The sequence below is a fragment of the Delphinapterus leucas genome, chromosome 6 (assembly GCF_059928025.1).
Source record: "Delphinapterus leucas isolate spDelLeu-1000000601 "Yukka" chromosome 6, BTC_Dleu_Yukka2, whole genome shotgun sequence".
NCBI classification, from domain to species: Eukaryota; Metazoa; Chordata; class Mammalia; order Artiodactyla; family Monodontidae; genus Delphinapterus; species Delphinapterus leucas.
The window spans coordinates 89,702,742-89,730,000 of record NC_143134.1 but is presented as its reverse complement, the minus strand read 5'-3'; the positions used below and the strand labels follow the sequence as shown (position 1 = coordinate 89,730,000).

The window sequence follows — 27,259 nt, the reverse complement described above, 5'->3', positions numbered from 1 at the left end:
ACATAGAAGAGCAAACTGGTTCAAATCACTGAAAATAATCCTAATTCATCTTAGCCAACTACATTATACTCCTTTTATTTATAATCATGCCCTGTCATTCAGTTCTAGTTCTCTGATTCTCACAGAATTCTCCTGGGAAAATTTTCTTTTCATCTTCTCCCAAGAATCTTATAGCATCCAGGATATGTCAGGTATATGAGTAATCACCTTTAGGTCCAAAGTTGTGCTGAGACTGTACTAATTTTACCCCCAGAAGCTTTTTTTTTTAAATAATAAAATAACATTAAATATTATTAAAGTAATGCATATTCATTATAAGAATAGAAAATACAAAAGCCACCTGAGATAATTACCATCTGAGATAATTGCAAACATTTCAGAATATTTCACTCCAAACTTTTTTCTATATACAAGCAATAAAAAATTGAAACCAAAATTTAAGAAACAATACCATTTACAAGAAAATGAAATACTTAGGTATAAACCTAAATATGAGGGGATTTGTATATACTGAAAACTACAAAACTCTGACAAGAGAAACTACAGATCTAAATAAATGGAGAGATATACTATGTTCATGGATTGGAAGACTCAAAATAGTGGAGTCAATTCTCCTCAGTGATCTACACAGACTGAACACAATATCAATCCAAGTCCCATCAAGATTTTTTGTAGGTATAGACAACTCAGTGTAAAACTTAAATGGAAAGGGAAAAGAACAAGAATAGCTACAGTAATTTCATAAAAGAAGAGCAAAGTTTAAGAAATCAAACTACCCTATTTTAACACTTACTATAAAGCTACAGGAATCAAGAGAGTATGGTATTGGTGATGGGACAGGTACCTAAATCAGTGCAACAGAACAGAGAGTCCAGAAATCAATTCACACAAACGTGGTCATTTAATCTTTGAAAAAGATACAAAAGCAATTCAATGGAGAAAGAACAGTCTTTTCAACAAATAGCAAACAATTGATCACCCAAGGGTAAAAAAATTAACCTTGATCTAAACCTCATACTTTATGCAAACATGAACTCAAAATGGATCATAGATCTGAATATAAAACATGGAACTGTTTGAAAGAATACACAGGAGAAAATCTTTGCTAATTGCAGTTGGGTAACAAGTTCTTGGAAACGGCCCCAAAAGCCTGATCCATATAAGAAAAAACTGATATATTGGATTTCACCAAATTTTAAAACTTCTGCTCTGCCAAACAAACAAACAAACAAACAAAACAAACTGTCAAGAGAATAATAAAAAGACAAGTAATAGACTGGGAGAAAATTTATGGAAATCATATATCCAATGAAAGACATATCCTAAATATTGAAAAAAACCCTCTCAAAACCCAACAATCAGAAATAGACACTCTAATTAAAAGTTAGGAAAGTATCTGGACAATTTACCAAAGAGGATATAAGGATGACAAATAAACATATAAAAGGATATTCAATATTGTTAGCCATTAGGCAAATGCAAACTAAAATCACAAAGAGATAGGTACTACACAACCATTAGAATGGGCAAAATAAAAAATGCTGACAATAACAAATGCTGGTGAGGATACAGAGCAGTTAGAACTCTCATCTTCCTGAGAGTCTCATTTTGCTGGTGGGAATGCAAAATGGTACGCATACTCTGGAGAACAATATGGCTGTTTCTTATAAAGTTAAACATACAGTTATCATAGGATCTGTAATCTCCACCTGGAAATTTACTCCAGAGGAATGAAAACTATGTTCACAAAAAGACTGTATACAAATATTCATAGCAGCTTTATTTGTAATAGTCAAAAGCTATACATAACCCAAATGTGCCTCAATGGATAAACAAACTGTAGTACATCCATAAAATGGAATACTACAAAGGAACAAACTACTGATACATACAACAACTCATATGAGTCTTCAAAATATTACGTGAAAGAAGCTGGTCTCAAAAGTTTACAACGGTATGATTCCATTTACATGGCATTCTTGAAAGGACAAAACTATAGTAATAGAGAACAGATTAACGGTTGCTAGAAGTTAAGGATGAGGGGAGAGTGACTATAAAGCATGAGGGAGTTTTTCAGGGTGGTAAAACTCTTCTGTATCCTGGTTGTGATGGTGTTTACATAAATCTATACATATTCATAAATTGAACATCAAAAGAAAAAAGAGTCAATTTATTATTAAAGAAAAAAAAAGAATGAATATAGGCTTAGATTGCATACCACACTATTCCTAAAATGTTTATAAGCAGCAATAGAATAATGCACATTAAATTTCAAGGTAAAAAGTTATAAAATGAATATATGCTCATTACAAAAACAGAAAATAAAGACCAACAGAAATTTTAAAAACCTTTATAATTCTTGATATAACTATAGTAAGCAGTTTGGAATACTTCATTTCAAACTTTTTCTATGCAAATCTATATACACATATAAATATGTATATTTATACAGAAATTGGATATTTCATAACTTTTGAAATTTACGCATTTCATTTAACATACTAGTAACTTCTTTATATTTCAATACTCATTTCCACATCATATTTTAAATGCCTAAGGTTATTCCATTATATGGGACATACTGTTAAGTCACTTAAGTTGGCCCTGAAGTTAAATATTTGAGTTGCTTCTAATTTTCATTATTATAAACAACTCTGAGGTGAACATTCTTGTAGCTGTATCTTTGCAAACATCTATCACTTAAACTCCAGAAAGGTTATTCAAATGTACTTTCCTAGCACAACCTAACACTGAATATCATTATTATTGAGACATTTTTTCTTCCTACTAATTTGTAAGAGCATTTTATATATTATAGGTAATTATCCCATGACATATTTTATAAAAATCTTTTTCAAGCTGTGGTTTGTCATTTAACTTCATTAAAGGTCTCTTTGGATAAACTTCTTTTTAAAAAAGTTAAATCTATTCTCTTAAATCTATCTTCTATTTCTTTTATGGTTTCTGAAACTGGTGTCTTTGTTTTCTAGTAGGAGCATTTAATATTTATTTATTGTGATAATTGATATATTTGGTCCTAATTTTGTTCTCATCCTTTTTGTTTTTTATATTCTTATTGTTTCCAATTTCCCCTATTGTTTGCTATATTAAGTTTCCTTTGCCTTATTTTATTTTATTTTATTTATTTATTTTTTGCAGTACGCGGGCCTCTCACTGTTGTGGCCTCTCCCGTTGCGAAGCACAGGCTCCGGACGCACAGGCTCAGCAGCCATGGCTCACGTGCCCAGCCGCTCCGCGGCATGTGGGATCTTCCCGGACCGGGGCACAAACCCGCTTCCCCTGCATTGGCAGGCGGACTCTCAACCACTGCGCCACCAGGGAAGCCCATCCTTTGCCTTATTTTAAATTAGTAACCTAAAAGTTACATGGCCTATTTTTTCTTTTTTTAGTTGAAACAAACTTTTATTTTATTGGAATTATCTATGATCCACATTATTATAGATTTTAAATTTTTTAAAGAATTTTTTTCTAAAATTAGTATTAAGTTTAAAAGCAGATTAAGAGGAAGTATTCAGACACGTACTGTATGCTTTCCTGATTTCACTGTTCATTGCTGCTAATTTTATTCTCTGACTTTTCCAATAAATTTATAAATGCACAACAGCTTGGCTGTGTCATCTATTTTTCTTTGAATGCTCTAGCCTCCAGAGATTTCTCCGCTGCCTTCTGGAATTTAGTATTGCACAGGAGAAGTTTGATGAAAATTTGATTGTGTGTATGTGTAATGTATATTTTTGTTTGCATGATTTTTTGTTTGCATGATTTTTGTTTGTTTGATATCCAGAAATTTCACTAGGATATGTCTAGATGTAGGCCTTTTTTCTCCCTCATACTGAGTGTGTGCTCTTTTGATCAGGATTTCCTTTGATCATTTTGCTTTGGATTGCTTCTCTATCTTCTCTATCCACACTGTGAAGAATGAATTAGGATTTTCTCAGTTTCCTATTTCCTGTAGTGAGTTTATCTCATTTAGGGTTATCTCTGATTCCATTTTTACTCTACCATTTCTTCACATATGCCTGTAACTATTTTTTATTGCTTCATTAAAAAAAAAAGAAGAAGAAAAGAAAAAGAAAATGAAAAAAAAAGTAAAAAAAGGAGGCTTATGTGAATCTCGCCAGTATTGGGAACTGAGGTGGTATCTGCCAAGGACTGCACAGGTCTCTGATCAACTTATTCATGGAAAAGTTTAGATGTGATCAAGTTTTAGTTTTCTCAATCAGATGTCTGGCTTGTTTGTGAGGAACAGGGAAGGAATTATAATTATAGAGGGATCTGCAAAGTAGGGATGTTTTATTACACTGAAAATCATCTACTCCATTAAAAGACCATTCATTTTGTCCCAGAGTTTTATAAATGTACCAAGAGTTCTGTATAAGCATCCCTAAACCAGGTAAGGCAATTTACATGTTACAATTTGTAAATTTAAGGTGTATGGCTGGGCTGTGTTACTTTGATAGAGTTATATACTGTAATATGATTGTCAAGGAAGCAATATTTATCATATTACATCATTATAGTACAGTATTATAGACTATATTCATTATATTGTGCTTTACTTACTGCTAGTTACAAGTTTGTACCCTCAAACACCATCAATATTATCCCCTCACTCCAATATCGTAGTAACTACCATTTTACTGGGTTTTTTTTTTTACAGGTTTAAGTTTTTTTTTTTTAGATTCCACATTTAAGTGATATCATACAGTACTTATCTTTGTCTGACTTGTCTTGCTTAGCATAATGTGCTCAAGGTACATCCACATTGTCACAAATGGCAGGATATCCTTCTTTCTCATGGCTGAATAATATCCCATTGGATATATATATTACATCTTTTTTATCTATTCATCCACTGATGAGCATTTGAGTTGCTTCCATATCTTGGCTATTGTGAATAGTTCTGCAATAAACATGGGTGTGCTATCTTTTCAAAACCCTGATTTCATTTCTTTTGGGTATATACTCAGAAGTGGGAACTGCTGGATCATATGGTAGATCTATTTTGAATTTTTCGAGGAATCTCTGTATTGTTTTCCATAGTGGTTGGACTAATTTACATTCCCACCAACAGTGTGTAAGGGGTTCCCTTTTCACCACATCCTCACAAGCACTTGTTTTCTTGATAGCCAGTCTAACAGTTGTGAGGTGTTATCTTAAAATATTAGCAAACCAGGATTTCCCTGGTGGCGCAGTGGTTAAGAATCCGTCTGCCAATGCAGGGGACACAGGTTCGAGCCCTGGTCCAGGAAGATCCCACATGCTGCAGAGCAACTAAGCCCATGCGCCACAACTACTGAGCCTGCGCTCTAGAGCCCACGAGCCACAACTACTGAGCCTGCGCTCTAGAGCCCACGAGCCACAACTACCGAAGCCCGCATGCCTAGAGCCTGTGCTCTGCAACAAAAGAAGCCACCGCAATGAGAAGCCCGTGCACTGCAACTAGAGAAAAGCCCACATGCAGAAACAAAGACCCAACGCAGCCCAAAATAAATAAATAAATTTTAAAAAAGAACAATTAAAAGGACTGTACACCATGGCCATGTGTGATTTATACGTGGATGCAAGAATGTTTCAACATACGCAAATTAATACGTGTAATTCATTACATACCTCAACATAATAAAGGCTATATACAATAAACCCACTGCTAACATTATAATCAATGAAAAAAAACTGAAAGGGTTTCTTCTGAGGTCAGCTACAAGACCAAGTTGCCCACTCTCACCACTCCTATTCACTGTAATAGTTGTCCCTTGGTATCTGTGGGGGATTGGTTCCAGGAGCTCCTGCGGGTGCTAAAATCCTTGGCATCCTTGGATGCTCAAGTCCCTTGTATAAAATGGTACAGTTCAATGCATACAGCTGGCCCTTTGTATCCAAGGATGTGAAACCCGTCAATACGGAGGGCTGACTGTACTGGAAGTCCTACCTAGGGCAATTAGGCAAGACAGAAATAAAAGGCATCCAAATTGGGAAGAAAGAAGTAAAACTGTCACTATTTGTTGACAATATGATCTTATATAAAGAAAATCCCAAACAGTTAATCAAAAACTCTTGGAACTAATCAATGATTTCAGTAAAGTGGCAGGTTACAAAATCAACTTACATAAAACAGTAGCATTCCTTTACACTAATGATGAAGCATCAAAACAAGAAACAAAGAAAACTATCCCATTCATAATAGCATCAAAAACAACAAAATACTTAGGAATAAATTTAGCCAAGGAAGTGAAAAATCTGTACAATGAAAACGATAAGACTTTGCTGAAAGAAATAAGAAGACACAAACAAATGTAGACATCCATGTTCATGGATCAAAAGAGTGCTATCTTTTTAACGATGAGTAAGCTAAGAAAGATAGATGTCCATAATTAAGACTTTGAATACTTTTTAGAGGTTGAAAATCTTTTCCAGTTGCTGTATTTTCCTTCATTATGTACTATTTGAGGGAGATGATCAGAACCCAATCAAAAAGCTGTATGGAATTTTTAAATATATATATTTTTTATTTATTTATATATATATTATATATATATTTATAATTATGTATGGGAGTTGACCTTAGCCTGTAATGCTTAGTAAACAAAACTTTTAGCCTTCCAGGTGTTAATGAGGATCTGATTTCCTTAATTTCACTCTCCAAATTCATAACTTAGATAACTATGTCTCAGAATTTGTCCTTATTATTGGATTTAAAAGTTAAATTTAAGTCCAAGGTGAGGAGTATAATGATAGAATGAGTCAGAAATTTAACAAAATTCCCAGTGGCCTGCTGCTCTATTTATCAAAAACTCATGTCTTCCCAATGTGACTGCACTGAAGATTAGGTCCATTCCTAAGCCAAATAAAATTCTCAATAAAATACTAAAGTTTATTTATCCTTTCATTTTTAGAGCTGCTTGTTTTATAGACTGTTCAGGGACAATCTTTCTCCTCTTTCGGTGTAAGTTAGGGGTCTAGAAACGGATCCATCTCTATCCTCTACAAACTTATTCTTAAAACTTCTATAAAGAAAACGTAAACCTGCTCTCCATCTGCTAGTTCTACTGAAAGTGACTAATACTAGGCCATGAGGCATGTGCTATAGGGAAACTTGGGGAGGCTGGTGGAATTCATCAGGTTAGTCAGAGGTGACTAGAAAGGATACCATTCAGTTGAATTTCAAAGTAAAGACTGGTCTCTTCACACTTTGTACTAAATTACATACCGTCAGTTAAAAATGTAGAACTTTTTCCCTGCCAAGGTTATTTCCATAAGGTTAAACATATTTTTAACCACGAAAAGTTTCAGATATTCATTTCTTAGGTAGTTTGGGAACAGTTCCAATATATTATTAATGACTAATTCTGGGATTTACTCCCTGAACAATGAACACATATGAATTTTCACTAACATCATGAATTCTGCAAAGACCCATCAAGAGAATGAGACCTCTAACATAGAAGTCTACACTTAACTTCCTTGGGGGCGTATTCTGGTCTCCCAGGTAAATAAGTATCTTATAAGCCTATTCAACAATTATTTTTCTATTAAGCAAATCAATCAATCCCAGCCATGACCTCTTCCTTCAACATTATGTTTTAAATAATGAAATATCGTGAAAAATGAGAGTAACAAAGTATATCTAACCTGATTTTCTTTATTCTCAAAAGTCGGTTCAATGCTCAGGTGTCAGCAGAACTACATTTTAAACTAAGTATTCATATCAATCTATTATAATGATATACCTCTGATATTTTAGTTTTTTCAGAGATAATCTTTTTTTCAAAATTATTCCCTTCCTTCTTCAGCATTGTGCTTTTATCCAAATTATTTTGTGGTACCTTGAAAAACTTTTTAAAGTTTTTTTTTGGGGGGAGAGGGCACATTTACTACACTTATTTTTTACTCATCTACTCTTATTTAGGCATTTTCATTTTCTTAAGGAGATCTAATGTAAGTCAGTGGTTTGTCCTTACTTTAATCAAGTTCAGCAGGAAAATGTTTGTCTATGATTCTTTGAATTATAAAAGGTTATCATAATCTGAGTTTTATATTTTCTTTTCTCGAATTTGTCCTTTCAAGCCAATGAAGAAGATACAGTATATTCCATCACAAAATGATAGATGAGATTTTTCCATATGAAGGCTGAGGGCTGACAGACCAAAAACACAGGACTGCATCAATACCTGTAATATTGGTTTAAAAAGGAGACACTGAAGAAAATCATTTGAGAGCAATGCAAATGTTTTTTAAAACACTAGGATTACTAAAGATAGTGAAAGGGAAATATAGAAAAAGGATTTCTTTTGCCTTAGAAATTTCATTTTATTTTACACATATTGTAGATATTATACCTTTTAGAAAGCCTGTTGAAACTTGATTTGAAACATTATTCATAGATGTTTATCTCTTAATGAGTCAAGCTGAGAATGTCCAAGCCTATACATTTAAGTGCAGGACTGGACAACCTTCAGAACCATTTGACTAGAGCATGAGTAGGTAAGTGAAGTCTATGGTCTCTAATTCATTCACATTTGCTTATTCAATAATCCCATTATACATATATATTTAGAAGCCCACTGAGCTCCTACATGGGTAAGGCACTGTTCTAGAAGCTGGAGATACAGCAGTGAATGTGTCTGAAAACAGACATGGAACTTATATTCTAATTAGAGGGGAGAGAAAAATATATAGAATGTAAGACATAAGTGTTATAGAGAAAAAGCAGGGAAGAAGGGCAGGGAATGCTGGAGGTTTTAACTAGGGTGGTTAGGGAAGGGCTCTCTAAGAAGGGGACATTTGAACAGAGACATGAAAGAGATGAGGGAGTGAGTCACTGTGGATAACTGGGGGCAGAGTATTCCCAGCAGAGGGAACAGCAGGTAGAGGGAAAACATGTTTGGTCTTTCAAACAGCAGTAAGGAGACCAGGTGGAGTAAGCAACAGGGATGTAGGCAACAGGGATGTCTATAAAGGAGATGTTGTCAAGAAGCCAGACCACATGTGGCCTTGTTGGTGACTGTAAAGACTTTTAGCTTTTACTCTGAGGGAGATGCAAAGTCTTATTTGAGGATTTTAGACAGAGAAGTGATGTAATCTGGGTTATGTTTAAAAAGGACTACCCAGTCAGCTGCTGAAAACAGACTATAAAGGGCCAAGGAGGCAGGGAAATGGTTTAGGAAGCTATTAGAATAATCCACGCAGTAGATGCTCATAGCTTGTGCCAGGGTGATAGTGGTAGAAATGAGGAGAAGTGGTTAGGTTACAAATTATACTCTGAATCATTCTTTCCAGGGTTAAAACAATGTATTAAATTATGATATATTTACTATCACATCAAAAAGAATATAATACCTAGGAATAAACCTACCTAAGGAGGCAAAAGATGGGTACTCAGAAAACTATAAGATACTGATGAAAGAAATAAGAGATGCCACAAAGAGATGGTGAGATATACTAATTCTTGGATTGGAAGAATCAATATTGTCAAAATGACTATACTACCTAGAGTAATCTACAGATTCAATGCAATCCCTATCAAATTACCAATACCATTTTTCACAGGATTAGAACAAAAAATTTTACAATTTGTATGGAAACACAAAAGACCCTGAATAGCCAAAGCAATCTTAAGAAAGAAGAATGGAGCTGGCGGAATCAGGCACCCTGACTTCGGACTATACTACAAAGTTACAGTAATCAAAACGGTATGGTACTGGCACAAAAACAGAAATATAGATCAATGGAACAGAATAGAAAGTCCAGAGATAAACCCATGCACCTATGGGCACCTAATCTATGACAAAGGAGGCAAGGATATACAATGGAGAAAAGACAGTGTCTTCAATAAGTGGCACTGGGAAAACTGGGCAGGTACATGTAAAGGAATGAAATTAGAACATTCTCTAACACCATACACAAAAATACACTCAAAATGGATTAAAGACCTAAATGTAAGACCAGATACTATAAAACTCTTAGAGGAAAACATAGGCAGAATACTCTCTGACATAAATCACAGCAAGATCTTTTTTGATCCACCTCCTAGAGTAATGAAAATAAACAAATGGGACCTAATTAAACTTAAAAGCTCTTGCACACCAAAGGAAACCATAAACAAAACGAAAAGACAACCCACAGAATGGGAGAAAATATTTGCAAATGAAGTGACCGACAAGGGATTAATCTCCAAAATATACAAACAGTTCATGCAGCTCAATATCAAAAAAACCCCAACCCAATCAAAAAATGGGCAGAAGAGCTAAATAGACACTTCTCCAAAGAAGACATACAGATGGCCAAGAGGCACATGAAAAGATGCTCAATATCATTTATTATCAGAAAAATGCAAATCAGAACTACAATGAAGTATCACCTCACACCAGTCAGATGGCCATCATCAAAAAATCTACAAACAATAAATGCTGGAGAGGGTGTGAAGAAAAGGGAACCCTCCTACACTGTTGGTGGGAATGTAAATTGGTACAGCCACTATGGAGAACAGTATGGAGGCTCCTTAAAAAACTAAAAATAATAGAGCTACCGTATGATCCAGCAATCCCACTGCTGGGCACACATCTGGAGAAAACCATAATTTGGAAGGATTCACTGCAGCACTATTTACAATAGCCAGGACATGGAAGCAACCTAAATGTCCATTGACGGATGAATGGATAAAGAGGATGTGGTACATATATACAATGGAATATTATTCAGCCATAAAAAAGAATGAAATAATGCCATTTGCAGTGACATGGATGGACCTAGAGATTATCATACAGAGTGAGGTCAGACAGAGAAGACAAATATCATATGATATCACTTATATGTGGAATCTAAAAAACGGTACAAATGAACTTACTTACAAAACGGAAATAGAGTCACAGATATAGAAAACAAACTTATGGTTACCAAGAGGGAAGGTGGGGGGATAAACTGGGAGATTGGGATTGACATATACACACTACTATATATAAAATAGATAATAAGGACCTACTGTATAGCACAGGGAACTCTACTCAATACTCTTTAATAACCTATATGGGAAAAGAATCTAAAAAAGAGTGGATATATGTATATATGTGTATAACTGATTCACTTCGCTATACAGCAGAAACTAACACAACATTGTAAATCAACTATACTCCAATAAACATTAATTAAAAAAAAAAAGAAAAGTGACTTTCCATGAGAGGAAAAGATATAGAGTTAGAAAGGAAAAACAGTCCAGAAACGGCTAGTGATTTTCTTCCTTATTTTGTCCTGTCTTCAAACATAAGAGCAAGTAGGCAAGCAAACAAATGCTCAGAAAATACTGACCCTCATGTATGTCTCAAGTCCATATGATTACAGGAAAACTCACTTACCTGGATTGAGAATTCCTATGGCATTACTTTGCAGCTGATATTTCCAAAGACAGGTGACATGTTATTATAGGCAGAGTTACTTGGCTCCCTCCTACGGTCTAGGTCATTTTCTACACTTTCCAGGTATGTATTATTTGCAAGTCACAAAGCTTAGTCTTCTGATACTCTCTTATTTAATTTTCACCATTCTTGATGCATCTCCAACACATCACTTTTTACATTCTTTTACACATCTGCCTTTCTTTTTTATTTATTTATTTATTTTTTTTTTAATTTTGCGGTACGCGGGCCTCTCACTACTGTGGCCTCTCCCGTTGTGGAGCACAGGCTCCGGACGTGCAGGCTCAGCGGCCATGGCTCACGGGCCCAGCCACTCCGCGGCATGTGGGATCTTCCCGGACCGGGGCACGAACCCGTGTCCCCTGCATCAGCAGGCAGACTCTCAACCACTGTGCCGCCAGGGAAGCCCCCTACATCTGCCTTTCTTACTATACTCTGAGTTCCACAAAGGCGAGGACCATATCTTATTCATCTTTATCTCTTTAGTACTTGGATTACTGCCTAGCATGTAGTAGGCAACCAACAAATTTTTGATAAATATAGAAAGTTTATTTGGATGGTGGAACAGTGGAGATGTTTTTGAACAAAGGCAGAATGAATAATTATTAAACAAAACCAAATATTTGAATTAAGGAAGTCTTTAAGTCAAATCTTGGCTTAATTATTCAGCTCAACAATTGTGTTCCAGCCAGTCTTATTTCTGGCCAGTAATATCTCAATAAGACTGTGAAAAGGATAAGAGGTGATACTTGTACTAGGTACTCTGCATTTCGTGCTGGAAATCCCCGTGATTAAACTAAACTTAAAAAAAAAAATCACCAAAATTAAACTAAAAAAATACTAGTTTTCAGTTTTATGTATATATTTGTTGAGGAGACATTCGCTGGGCACTAATGTCTATGCGAAAGCCTACACAGCTTATATTGAGTTCTCATTTTTAAAATAAACTTTCGAGTTGCTAAAAATATTTTAGTATACAGTGATACTTAAGAGATTCTTTTTTATAGAATCAAATATTTAAAGAAAGGAATCAAGTGAAATATATCCTATGGATTATTTTCTCCCACTACATTTAAAAATCTGACTTAAAGGAGTGACTCAAGTGCTGAGTGCCCCACAAATAGATGGCATTTTATTCTTATAAATGATGGTTAAAGGAGTTATTTAGTATGAATTGGGATAGAAGACTGAGCAGGAAATTTGAGAAAAAACTGCTGGAGAAAGGAAGAAAATTCACGTTCAGGTTGCAATTATATCTGATGCTGATTAACTCAGTCATTATGCTTTAATGTAAAAGGGTGACAATCTCAACAACAGAGACTGCCAAGGCTGAGATGGTCTTTTGTGAGAAGCACAGTTCTATGGTATCACAGACTTGGTTCTGTGGCTGAAAATTAACAGTCTACAATGCTTTGCTGATCCTCAGAAATTCTCTGAAGAGCTGAAAACTTTTAAAATAAATTATATTTATTTTTATTTGGAAAATATTTTTCTTCATCTATTTTATAATGTATTGATATTTTAAATATCATAAGTTTATTATCAAAGTTGTTTATCAGATCCACAATATCTGCAGGTTTAAGACAGAAACTTGAGAGGATCTTCTGAGAAGGAGTTAAACTGACAATGTCTAGTCTGTCAGTAAGTGAACTTTCTCTATGTACATTCATGAAGTACAGCATCATTTTAACTTTGAGACCTTGGGTAAACCCTAAGCTTACAATGTCCTGGTTTTCTCTTTTGTAAAATGGTAGTAATAATAAATAGTATCTATTTCATATGATGGTAATGAGGATTACATAAATGACTCTGGTGCAATCACAAAAATCTACTGAGCACCTACTAAGCACTGAGGATACAGCAGTGAACAAAGCACTCCCACTCCCCCTTAATAGGTAATGAACTTAGCACAGTACTTAAAACACAGTAAATATTCAACTAATTATAGCTATTATTATCTTGGTAATGTCAGATATAGCCCACAGAATGGGACTGTATGTGCAAGATAAATGTGTATAGACAGTTTAAGATTCTTGGTTTATTTAAAAGCTATCAGCAAGAGGAGAGAATCTGTGGTAGATTCAAAATTGGGTTTCTTTACATACTGCAGATTCTCTTCCTTTGGGAGGTACCAGTGATCCAGGTAGACTTTAGTAGGCCTTGAGTCATCTGTCTATCCTTTACACTGCAAAACTCTGGAATTTCACCCAAATACTTTTACATAGTAGTTAACAAATAAAGAGCTTTCCAAGCTGAGTTCAGGAGTCATTATAGCAAGAATGTGAGTATGACTCATGAGTTTTCATTACTAATTCTCCTTGCACATTTAACTGGTACTCTGGCATTACAGAGACTCTGGTGTGGCTATAGGGATGTATAAAGCAAAAATGGAAGTTTCTTGATCTCCTTAATTTATAAGAGGTTAGGGCATCTATAGTTACCCAGGGCTTCATAAATCCCAATAGGTGAGAAGATGAAAATGACAAAGAAGGGTGGAGAACAGTATTGTCAGAGGGTTTTAGCTTTAAATGAGTCAAGGATACCTACACAAAGAGGGAGGAGAAATGATTTAGAAGCAGTCACGGCAGGTGAGAAAGAGGCTGATCCTAATCAACCTAATTCAGAGGTATGTGGGTCAAGAGAGAATGAGCAGCAAGCATTTGAGAAGGTTGCAAGGGAAACAATATTTTCTGTGGAGGACCAGGTTTCAAGACAGATTTAAAGCATGTGTGGGAATAGCTGAATAGTCCCAGCAACCAGGGGCCAGAATGAAACTGCTCCCAAGTGAATCCTCATGAAGACCTTCTGGGACAGTGGAAGGACTTCAAATTTCTTCAGAAGGAGTCAGTGGAGCCCAGGTTGGATTGGGCTCCAAGGGAATTCTATACCAGGTGGGCAGGCTGAGAAAAGATCAATTCATGTCCAGAACTTTCATCATGTAATTAAAAAAAAACCAAAAAAAACCCAATGGTAGGTCTTGGTAGATTTAGGAGAAAGGGTGATGCCTTCTCTGAAGTCAGCCACAGTCTAACCCTATCTTAAAAACTTATATTCACTGGGGTTATTAATCCTCAAGGCCATTTTAAATAAAGAGTTTAACATACATTAGAGGCCAAAATTAAGAAGTTAAGCAGAATGAGCTATAGATTTAATTCACAGCTAATTATATAACCTTTTACAAACCATTCTTAACTGTTCTGTACTATAGTTTCTTATTTCAAAAAAACTGCTCATGACAATGTCTGAGCCTCTTCTGTTATCACACGCAAATTAGACCATACCTATAAGAGTCCTTTGGAAGAAAGAAGTTAAAAAATATGCTTTTAAACCTAACGTCCAAACTAGAAAATCTTTCTAAGAAATTATAATTGACAACTCAATGAAGAGAACAACAGAATAAAACTAAGACAACTTAGAATTTACTATTTTTAAAACTTAGTAAATATTGAAATATAAGTTTAAACTACTTTGGAATGAAATGACAACTTCTATCTCTATAACTTGTCTTAAGACTCATATTCAACCTCACTAGGGGCCTAAGAAATATAAATTAAAACAGTAAGATATCATTTTCTCCTTATCTGATGGGACAAAAATTTTAAAGATTGATTACAGCTAGGGTTCAGAGTACTCTTAAACACTGCTAGCAAGTAGATACACTGGTACAATCTTTTAGAATAATCTGACAATATTTATCCAGAGATAAATGTACATATCCTTTAATTACACAATTCCATTTAGAATATGACTTACCAAAATACTCTTACATGTATGCAGATATATAAAAAGGTGTTTACAGCAGCAATGTTTGCTTAAAAAAAAAATGAGTAACAGTATAAATCTAAATGTATTGGTAGAGATATGGCTGGGTAAATTGGTAAAAATGGAATAAAAGTTAGCCATGAGAAAGGTAGTCTTTACGAGCTGACAGAGACACATTCATAAAGAATTAAGTGGAAAAAAAATTAACTTATAGGACAGTGATCCTATTTTGATTTGTTTATAAAGATCCTTTAAAAACTACAATCAATAATTCTTTTATGATTTACACAAGAAACACATATACCAAATATTCATATTCTAGTTTGTCTTAATCTGAAATTCATCCCAACAGAAAGTCATATTAATTTTTTAAGCAAAAGGCTCTAGGTACAATTCAATATAAGGAAAATTTTAAAAATATTTGTGCTTTGTATCATGTCTTTGGGAAGCACAAATTAAAGGGAAAAAATTCTTACTTTTTTTTAGATACTGATTTCTATAAGCCCTTCTGGTTGAAACTGTGACTAAAATCCCACAGACATTTATAATATGATGCAAAATGACGTCTAAAATAACAATGTGCTAAAATTTAACATGCTACAAGTAACTGAAATGTCTTCTAAGTTAGTTTTGTCTTCTTAAATCTAAAGATCTAAGATAAGCATATTTAAAGTATTGGTGGCTTGTCCTTCTTGCATGAGAATATTATACCACCAAGAGCCACCAATAAGCAGCATCAAGGCAGGCTTCATATAGACCTTTGTATACAACTGTTAAGTGTTTATATATATATTTTCATTTAACTATGAATGAATAGGTACACAAATTTTACATGTTATTTATTACATACCTCTTTAATTACAACCTGTACTTTGGCAAGCACATTAAGCCAAAGAAGCCAGCACAGGTTTACAAGATTTATTGATGCTGCCTCCTGATGAACCCATTCAGTAGGATCCCTATCCTGAGATATTAGAGTACTGATTTACATGATCAGTGGCCAAAGGGACATGACTATCATTATACACAGTGCATAGTAAACATGCTTTTAAGTAGGCTGGCAGATGGTTACAGATTGGCACAATGCCCCCAAAGTCCAACAAATTAGTTACATGCAGGATACTCACATCAGCATAGTGGCCTATCATATCACATCTGTCACACCGTTTTCTCCAGGAAGGTCTTTCAAGACATCTGTGAGTAGAAGACATAGGCAAAGAACAGTCTAAGCAAAAGCGGGCCGGACAGGCATACTGGAGGTGTCCTCTCTCGGAGCAGAGGCAACAGGAGCGGACTTTCTATGTGGCAGACAAACAGAAAATCTCTTTAGCAAAATACTTCAGTCTCAAATAGAATACTACTGTTTCTTTTTCAGTATAATTCCATAAAAAGCTATTTCCAATTTGGGGACACAATGAAGGTCTTGAGCATAATTATAAAATCAAACAAAATGTCTGAAATCAGAGCTTTAACAAAACCATCTGTAACCTGTTGGTTGCCAAAAAGGCTTAGTCTGCATGTACTATCATCTGGCATCTATTTCTTATGCCTTGTCTTGTAGAACACTGACAAAGTGGAATGTGTCTGAGAGGGAAAGTAGGATGATGAGGATCTGGAAGCTAAGTCACAGGAGCAACAGATACAGAAAGAGGCTGCTTTGCCAGGCAAAGACAAAGAGAAAACAAGAGAGCCATCTCAAATATTTGAAAGGCAATCATTTGGGAGAGGAAGTTGGTAAGGGAAGGAATATTTGTTAAGGGCTTACTAGTGTCAAGAAATGTCTAAGGGGCTTCCCTGGTGGCGCAGTGGTTGAGAGTCCGCCTGCCGATGCGGGGGGACACGGGTTCGTGCCCGGGTCCGGGAAGATCCCACATGCCGCAGAGCGGCTGGGCCCGTGAGCCATGGCCGCTGAGCCTGCGCGTCCGGAGCCTGTGCTCCGCAGCGGGAGAGGCCGCAGCAGTGAGAGGTCCGCGTACCACAAAAAAAAAAAAAAAGAAAAAGAAATGTCTAAGAGTTCTGTGTTATTTCAAAGACTGATGTATCTGTTTAACATAATTTACATCAATAAACATTTATAAATGCCTAAAATTATAATTTTCTAACAATGAAAATTATCCCACAATGAAACAAGCCGTGTCGTAAAGTAGAAGGTTTAGAAGTGAAATGAGTCTCAGGAATCAATCTGATTCAATCTTCTCATTTTATAGAAAAGAAAAGAGAAGCACAAAAGGTGAAATGATTTGCCTAAGGTTGTACAACTACTAATGGGATGCTGAAATTGATTCTGGCTGTAGATTTATTGTTCTTTACTACTACTCTAGGCTGCGACCTACATAAACATGTAATATGAAATTTAACACATATATTATATAACATTTGAATTGTAAGGTTGTAAGGGTTCCAACCCTATGATTTTGATTTTAACAATGTGGAAAGACACATTACATATTTCACATACTTGTGGAAAGGGGCAGTTTTTTGACAAATGGCCACATTTGTCACAATTTCTACAGGTAACGTTTTTGTTGACTGAATAGTATCGGTGGGCCCATCTTCCAGATGTTCTTTTTTTACCTATCTGTGCCTAAGGGAAAAAAAAGATCAAGAATTAAAATTATTTCACTCTGTTCAAGAGAATTAACAGTCATAATCTGTTCAATTTAGAACTTAGAAACAGGGAACTTTGTATTCTTAAAAGGAGTTAGAAAAACTTAAAAGGGGTGCCATGAAAACAGCTCTACTTTTTGTCTGCCCATCTCCCCTATTCTTTTACACTTCTCCATATGGTTCCATTTCTTTTTTATCTTTCTCTACTTACGGTTCAGGTCTAGTAGGGGCACTGAAATGCATCATTTAGACATTCCAGTGGCATTCAGAGTCAAAGATATTGCTGACATATATCTGGATATATACCACATTTTTCTGAATGAGAAACTTGCTTAAATTTTTAGTTAGGGGTTGGTGTTTTTTATAATTTTGTCCTTTATAAAGTTATAAAACCACATAGTGACCAAATACATTCCTTCTCTTGAACAGCCCAGGGTTACTGCCTACAAACTGGATTTTAATTTCTAAGAGAATGAGATAATTTCCTTCCCCTAGAGTCCTTTTAAGATCCATTCTGCCTACACTGATCCAATTCTAGCTGTCCCATATTCTAGCCAAAATCCAGTATCTTGCAAGAGAACATTAGCAAAGCATATCATACGGACTATCTAAAGAGGAATACCTAAATGCCAACCATGCTTTTATCTTGTTTGGTACAATTCCATCTTTGAAAAAAACTTTCATCTTTTACTTGTTATTCTGCTGAACTGGCCAAGTAGGCCTCAAAAGGAGACATAATCTAATTATCTCTTAACATTTTCCTTATACCAAGTTGTAAAATTACTCTCTTTTCTAGCCATCTGTCATAATTAAGGCTAATAATTGACAAAGACAAACACCTGCCACATCCTAAATATAGACTAACCATTTCCTTACACTGAAGAAGCAGTTATTTCCGGTGTTGATCTTTAGTGGTATCAGGCAAAATGGGCTGAGAGGACTTACCATAGCAGAGAAGAAACAAAAGGGAAAGGGGACTAAATCATTATGGCAATTAACTGACTGATCAAGGCTGAAATAGGCTTCTGAAAAATTCAATCACCCATAGACTAAAATTAAACTTTTTCTTACAAGATACTTGGACTGCTGCTACTTTTAAAAAGCTTATTAAGTCATCATAATGAAGTGAAACTACACCTCAAAGAAAATTATTATTCTATTATTCATAACTTCAAAACTGTTTTGATTTTACCTCAACGTCTTTGTCACTGATGAACCAGTTTACACCATCTTCTCCTACAAAACAAATAAAATGTTACTCGATCTTGACACCTTTAAAGCACTTGATTGACAATAACTTATTCAATGTGTCAGTATTGAAATTGAACCCCAAGGGTGTAGTGAGAAATGTGAACCCCTTAACATCTTATCTTGACACCGTCATTATTTGTGTGGCTCTGAACAAATACTTAACCTCTCTTAATCTCAGTTTCCTTACCTTTGAAATGGGAATAATAGTATTTTCCCTGTATACCTAAAAAATATTGTGCGAAATAAGTGAGATACGTGAAAATGCTTTAAAAACCATCAAACTATAAACAAATATATATATATAAAAATCACTGAAGGGACCAAAAACCCAACAGCAGGTGCAGAGAGAAATCTTATCTAAACTTCCCTTATCTGACTAAAAGCCTGCTTTGTGAGTCAGCTGCCACAGCCCCTCTCCCCAACTCAGAAGTCTCTAGTCAGGAAAGTCACTGACCTTGGGTACCAGGACATTCCCCCAAAACTGTGTAAACAAGCACATCAAAACCTTTTATCAGGGCTTCCCTGGTGGCGCAGTGGTTGAGAGTCTGCCTGCCGATACAGAGGACACGGGTTCGTGCCCCGGTCTGGGAAGATCCTACATGCCGCGGAGCAGCTGGGCCCATGAGCCATGGCCGCTGAGCCTGAGCGTCTGGAGACTGTGCTCCGCCACAACAGTGAGAGGCCCGCATACCGCAAACAAACAAACAAACCAACCTTCTATCTTCTGAAGCCCTAAATCCTCCCTTTTGTTAAGTTAGTATACAAACCTTTACCTTTGGCTATTTAGTGAGTTACTCATTACTGAGTGCTTCCACCCTTGGCCTTTTCTCCTGTAACTCTCTCTATTGTCAGTTAACTCGCAGGCCCCCCACCATTCAGACCCAAGTAGGTAGAAGAAAGGTTTTTCCTTCCAATATCAGTATTAACTGTGTCCCTGTGTCTGCCAGCTTCTCACTGTAACATTTTTATAAGGTGGACTCTGAATACTATCTCATGATTAGAGCTAGGAATTTAGCACTGTATTTTACAACATCAAAAATAGTGAAGTAAAAGAGCAAAAACAGAAGGCCAAATATCCAGAAGACAGTGACCAATCTAAAAATATAACTGTAAAAACCTACGGGGGTGGGAGCCCTACATTTTTCTTTATCAGCTGTTTTCTTCTCTTTGCACTGTCCCTTTACAAACTTGCAAATGGCTGCTATTCCCTTGGTCCATCCATGGCCAAGGAGGAAGGGACATATGACTAATGCAGAAGTTAAGGTGTCAACAAAGGACTGAAAGATTTTTTCTTCCCCCAAAGCAAAGATTTCCTCCTTCCTCCTATCTACTCTTCTTCTCTATCTCAAAAACACAAATTGAGCTTGACTCTTCTTTGAAAGGAATTTTGAAGAGACATGAAGTAATCTACATTTTCCCAGGCCTACCAGGAGTAAGTGTCTAGAGATACATTTTAAAATAAAATACCTTTACTAAGAAAACCAAGAGGCTGCTTTACAAAAAGACCAGTCCATAGGAGAGCAGAGATGCTGTGCTGATGATTATTTCCTTTGCAAAATTCGGAGGCTGCATCCATACACTGAGAGTGGAGAATACATTAAACAGCAGCAGCTTCATCATCACCATCCATGCTATTATTCCTTCATTCAAAGGATTCGTCTAAGGAGCATGCTTTGCTGTAACTTTCAAAGCTGCCTTTTGTACCTCCATGTCCTTCATCATTAAAACTCAAAATGACCACTTAAAATCACTTTAATTATAAAACTGGCTTAATATTGTCCTTAAAAAAGGAACTCCCAAACCAAGGAAATGCAAAATAGCAACTGTTACCACCCCCAAACTCCAATAAATTTACACATGACCAGAGAATATTGAAGGAAGGAAAGGTTTACAAGGGAGATCAGCTCCATTTAGATTGTTTTAACATACCCGTGGAATTCAACAATATTCTAGGTTACATACTAACTCCTCCTTGACAAGCTACAGTATATTCTTACTGTAGAAAATTTGTCAGCAAGTACACAAAATAGGCTTCAATTACAAATGAAATCAGACTTCTCGGTGGTAAATGAAGTAAAGACATCACGAGGAAAATATAAGTCAACTCTTGGCCCTACTCATGGTTCAGTTTTGGTTCTACCCCAGCAATAACTGACTCTAATACCTATCCTGTTTGCTCCTTAACTCCAAATCCCAACCTAATGGAAGCTTTGTCTAAGAGCAACTCATTAGAACTTCCACAGGCAGCCATTTCTCCACTTTGCTCAATTTCTGGTAAGGGACTTGTCAGAAATGTGGGCCCCAGACTTAACCCTATCTCTTATTTGCTGTGTGGTGTCGGGCAGGTTATTTACCCTCTCTGGGTCTGTTTAGTAATGGGTTGGATAAAGTGGTATCCATGGTATCTTCTAGCACTAAGTTTCTGTGATTCTATCAAATTTTCATTCATTACTGGAATCAAATACATTGTTACTTAGTCTACATTACCTAAATCCTCCAGGTCTTTGCAACCAACAGAGTGTCTTGCCTTAAAGACAACTTCCCACAGGGCCTGGGAGCACCCACCTTCTATGTGTGTACCAGCCAATGCCACAGAATATAAAATGGGATTGCCCTAAAGTGTAAAATTAGGACTGCCCTAAAGATGCCTAATATCAACTCTTACCTGCTTTATAGCCTTGTCTTGCTAAGATCCAGGACTATGATTCTTTTCAGACTTTAGAACTATAATCAAAACAATAACTGATAACTCTCTTTGCATTAAATTAGCTCAGTTTAACAAACATGTATTGAAAGGTTAGAATAAGCAAGGTGCTATAGGGTAAACAAAACTGATAAGAGTTATAACTTAGGCAAACACAAAAAGATAAAAAGAAAAGGAGTAGGAAAGAACCAAACAAGATACTATGGTAAATTCAGAGGAAGAGCAGATATCTGAATTTAGGGAGAAAGGGGAAAAAAGTCACAGAAGGCTGTGCCATAAAAGAAAACTGTATTGAGGTATAATTTACATATTATAAAACATACCCACGTAAAAAATACAGTATGATGCATTTTGACAAACGTACACACCTGTGTAACCACCACAAAAATCAAATGTAGAACATTTCCATCATCCCAAAACATCACCTTGAGCATATTTGCAATCAGTCCCCCCACCCGAGGCAACCACTGATTTGGTTTCGCTCACGACAGATTCATTTTGCCTGCTCTAGGACTGCATATAAATAGAATCATACATTATGTACCATTTTGTATATGGCTTCTTTCACTCTGAATATTTGTGAAAGTCATCATTCATGTTGTTAGGTAGTAGTAGTTTGTTCCTTTCTTACTGCTGAGCAGTATTCCACTGTGTGGCTACAACAATTTGTTTAGCTGTTCATCTCCTGAAGAACATTTAGGTTGCTTCCAGTTTTTCACAATTATAAATAAAGCAGCAATAAACATTCTAGTGAGACTCTTTCTTCTTACTTGACATAAGTTTTCATTTCCCTTGGGAAAACAGCTAGGAGTAGAATTACTAGATATGGTAAGTATGTCTTTACCTTCATATGAAACTGGCAAATTTTCCCAAAGTGATTGTATCATTTTACACTCTTATCAGCATTGTGTGAGAGTCCCAGCTAGCTTCATAATCTCACCAATACTTGGAATTTCAGTTATTTATTTAAAAAAATTTTATTGATGTATAGCCGATTTACAACACTGTGTTAGTTTCTGCTGTACAGCAAGGTGAATCAGACATAAATATATAGCCACTCTTTTTTAATTCTTTTCCCATATAGGTCATTACAGAGTATTGAGTAGAGTTCCCTGTGCTATACAGTAGGTCCTTATTATCTATTTTATATATAGTAGTGTGTATATGTCAATCCCAATCTCCCAATTTATCCCTCCCCCCCTTTCCCTCTTGGTAACCATAAGTTTGTTTTCTATATCTGTGACTCTATTTCTGTTTTGTAAATAAGTTCATTTGTACCATATTTTTAGATTCCACATATAGGTGATACCATATGATATTTGTCTTCTCTGTCTGACTTACTTTACTCTGTATGATAATCTCTAGGTCTATCCATGTCACTGCAAATGGTATTATTTCATTCTTTTTTATGGCTGAGTAATATTCCATTGTATATACATACCATATCTTCTTTATCGATTCATCTGTTGATGGACATTCAGGTTGCTTCCATGTCTTGGCTATTGTAAGCAGTGTTGCCACGAAGACCGGGGTGCATGTGTTCTTTCAAATTATGGTTTTCTCTGGATATATGCCCAGGAGTAGGATAGCTGGATCACATGGTAGTTCTCTTTCTAGTTTTTTTAAGGGATGTCCATACTGGTTGTACCAAGTTTGGAATTGTCAGTCTTTTCAATTTTAACCTTAGAATGGGTGTGAAGTAGTATTCATTATGATTTTAATGGGCATTACTCTGATGAATACAGTGAATAAAGCCAGTTTTATTGCCTCCTTTCCAATCTGTATGCCTTTTCCTTCTTTTTCCTACCTCACTGCCTTATGCAGGACTTCCATTATGATACTCAATATTAGTGGTGACAGCAGATAATCTTTGCTTTGTTCCCAATTTTAGGGAAAAAACATTCAGATTTTCACAATTAAGTATACTGTTTGCTGTAGATTTTTCATAACAGGTTGAGGAAATTCCTTTATATTCCTAGTTTCCTGAGTTTTTAATATGAATGTGTGTTGAATTTTATCAAGTGCCTTTTCTCTATCACCTGAGAAAGCCCATGGTTTTTCCTCTCTCGTTCTCTTAATACAGTGAATTACAGTGATTTCATTTTCAAATGTTAAACCAACCTTGTATTCTGTGATTAACTCCACTTGGTTAGGATGTATTATTCTTTAGAATATGCTGCAGAATTCAACTTGCTTTTATTAAGAATTTTTACATCTGTGTTCATGAAGGATATTGGCTTACACTTTTCTTGTAATGTCTGTCTGGTTTTGATACTGGTGTAAAACTGGCCTCACAAGAGTTCGCGAAGTGTTGGGAAGAGTTTGTGTAGGACTGGTATTATTTCTTCCTTAAATATCTGATAGAATTCACCAGTGAAGTCATCTAGGTTGGAGTTTTCCTTGTTTGTGGACCAAGAATTTTACTTGTAGGAAGGTTTTAAAACAGTAATTCCATTTTTTAAGTAGATATGGAGCTATTCACATTTTCTATTTCTTCTTGGGCCAGTTTTGATAATTTGTGACTTTCAAGGAATTTGTCTAAATTGTTGAAATTATTGGCATAATGTTGTCCATAATACTTATTATTTTCCTTTGAATAATCTAATTTGTACTTATGCCTATTCAGTAAATTTTTTATCTCAAATATATATTTCAGCTCTAGAAGTTCCATTTGCTTCTTTTTTATACCTCTCATTTCTCTGATTATATTTCTCCCTTCCTTTAAATTTCAGAGTACATTTTTAACAGTTGTTTTAAAGTCCCTGCTGCTAATTTCACATTCGCTGTTATTTCTAGGTTTGTATCACTTGACTGATTTTTCTCCTGGTTAGGAGTGACATTTTCCTGCTTTTTTGAATGCCTAGTAATTTTTTTTCCCCCTTGGTTGCTACTGAGGTACACTGTTGAGTGTCTTTTTTTTTAATTTAAAAAATTTAAAATTTATTTATTTATTTTTGGCTGTGTTAGGTCTTTGCTGCTGTGTGCGGGCTGTTTCTAGTTGCGGTGCGAGGGCTTCTCATTGCAGTGGCTTCTCTTGTTGTGGAACATGGGCTCTAGGCATGCAGGCTTCAGTAGTTGTGGCACGTGGGCTCAGCAGTTGTGGTGCACGGGCTTAGTTGCTCCACGGCATGTGGGATCTTCCTGGACCAGGGCTCGAACCCGTGTCCCTTGCATTGGCAGGCGGATTCTTAACCACTGTGCCACCAGGGAAGCCCCTGCTGAGTGTCTTGATTTTTTCTTACTTTAAAAAGTGTGAGACTCTGTTTTGACATGCAGTTAAGTAACCTCCAGATCAGCTGACCCTTCTGAGACTTTTAAAGCTTTGCTAGGGTAGGTCCAGAGTAGCTTTTACTTAGGGTTAATTAAGCCCTACTACTAAGATGTATCTTAGTAGTGGGGTCACTACTGAATGTCTAGGGTGTTTAACACAGTCTCTCCAATCTGGCAAGTAAGAACTCGGGTTAAGTTCTGGGAATTGTTTGGCTTCCAGTAGGTTTTTGCCCACGTCTAGTGGAGTTCTGCCCTATCCATGGGCAGAGAACTCAGTATCCTTGGTATTCATCGGTACACCCCAACGCAGATTTCTGGAGTTATATCCGTTTCAGCTCTCTCTCTCTCTCTCTCCAGTACTATGCCTCACAAACTACAGCTTCTTTAGCCTCTCTGAACTCTGATCTCTGTCTTCTCATCTTAGTGAGATGGCCATGTTGTGCCTGGGTTCCCTTTCTTAGCATCATGATGCAGGTTGATTGTGGGGTGCACCTCCTTCATTTCCATATTCTCATGTATCATGGTCCAGTACTGCCTGCTGTTCAATGTCTGAAAATGTGCTAATTGATCTGTAGTTAAGTCAATCCACTAAAATTTTTCATTTCATTTTTTCATTTCAAATATTGTATATTTCAGCTCTATAAGTTCCCTTTGGTTCTTTTTTATATCTTCCATTTCCCTTCTTATTATATGCCTCTTTCCCTTTAAACCTCTGTATACTTATAATGTCTGTTTTAAAGTCCTTGTCTGCTAATTTCAACATCTCTTGTCAGAAGGGCAAGTCTGGTATAAGTTAACACAATATGGCTGGAAGCAAACATCTTGAATAGGATTTTAATAGGTGATGAAGGACACAAGTAAAAAGGAAAGGCACAAGCAACATAATGAAAGAGGTAAAAGGATACAGCAAACAATACAGGTTGATTGGAACAAAGGGTGTGATAATTCCTTTACTAAGAATTTTCACCTTTTTATATATAAAGAATACTGAGAATTAAAATATTATTACTTAGAATAAGCTTTTTACCTGAAACACATATGAGGACTTACTAATTAATATTAAATCTATTCTTCCAACTAAGAAATTTTACTAATTAATATTAAATCTATTCTTCCAACTAAGAAATTTTCCATGTCTTTCCTCTTTTAGTTTAACTTTAAAAGTCTTGACTTCCTACTGTGTGGAGCTTTCCAAGGAATAGTACATCAGGCTTCTTTCTGCCAGAGTAGTACCCTTGAAAGCAGAGATAGTAAAACAGTATTACAGGGTGGTTTTGTTAATACTATGCAACAAACAGAATATTTCCTGTCTTTTGAAATAACTTCAAGACAAAAAAGCAAACCCCAAAGAAAAGTGAACCCATAACCTTACACATTTTACACATTTTCTCCTATTTCTGGAACTATTCTGCTATCTTTATTTCTCCGTTCCTCCTTTCCCTCCTTCCTTCTCTCTCTTTCTCTCATGCATAAAGATAAACATCTTTCAAATTTATATGGTGATGGTGACTTACAGTCTATAAATTGTTTAAAATACATATTTCATCTTCAGAACAATCCTGTATGGTTACACAAATGTTCATTTTTAAAATGTGTGTGCTTTCTACAAAAAATTGCAATTGTTGCTTTTGTGAAATATAGTGCTAATGTAGCTATTTACCCATAAGACTGCACTCAGTTTTCAAAGGATCTAAGGAAGAGTTTGGGCTAGATTTCTGAGGAGTAAAGCCAGTTCATGCTTTGCTTCAATTATACTTAGTCTGCCTAAATTCTTGTGGGTGGGAATTGGTGAAGATCATCTCTTTGCTGGGAAAGCAGGCACAATTATAGAGCTGGTTCTCTCTACCTTTCGGGATAATTTGACAGGAAGTAAGAGTTAGTGAAATGTTTTTCCTAAGATCACCAAAGATTATAGAAGATTTCACTTCAGCATATCTAGTTGGTCATTTTCAGTACAGGAGCCAGGTACTAAGAAGAATCTTTTCCTGAGCCTAATACACTATAGCCCCTTCTTACACGGAAGCCATAGGTGCCTTACATTTTCTAGATATCCTAATTTCTAACATCTAAAATTTTAAGTCTCATTACAATTCAGTAAAGAGGTATATATTTATGATTTTCTCCACATACAATGGACTTGAATTTAATATTCAGCAAAGTAGATATAAGAAGTTATTTTGCTACTACTAATTATTTAAGAACGTAAATGTAATTTTCCTCAAAGTATAAAATG

General features: G+C 35.7%; 1 protein-coding gene across 4 annotated transcripts in view; it reads right to left on the bottom strand.

Moving 5' to 3' along the window:
- Positions 1 to 27,259, bottom strand: part of ZCCHC7 (zinc finger CCHC-type containing 7) — a 236,268-nt gene that overhangs the window by 36,320 nt on the left and 172,689 nt on the right. For all 4 annotated transcript variants that reach the window (XM_022600169.2, XM_022600171.2, XM_022600168.3 and 1 more), the window contains exons 3-5: positions 18,994 to 19,037; positions 17,653 to 17,778; positions 16,322 to 16,492 (exon numbers count right to left, since the gene is read on the bottom strand). In XM_022600169.2, the coding sequence (XP_022455877.1) occupies positions 16,322 to 16,492; positions 17,653 to 17,778; positions 18,994 to 19,037 (341 nt within the window). The remainder of the gene's footprint in view (positions 1 to 16,321; positions 16,493 to 17,652; positions 17,779 to 18,993; positions 19,038 to 27,259) is intronic.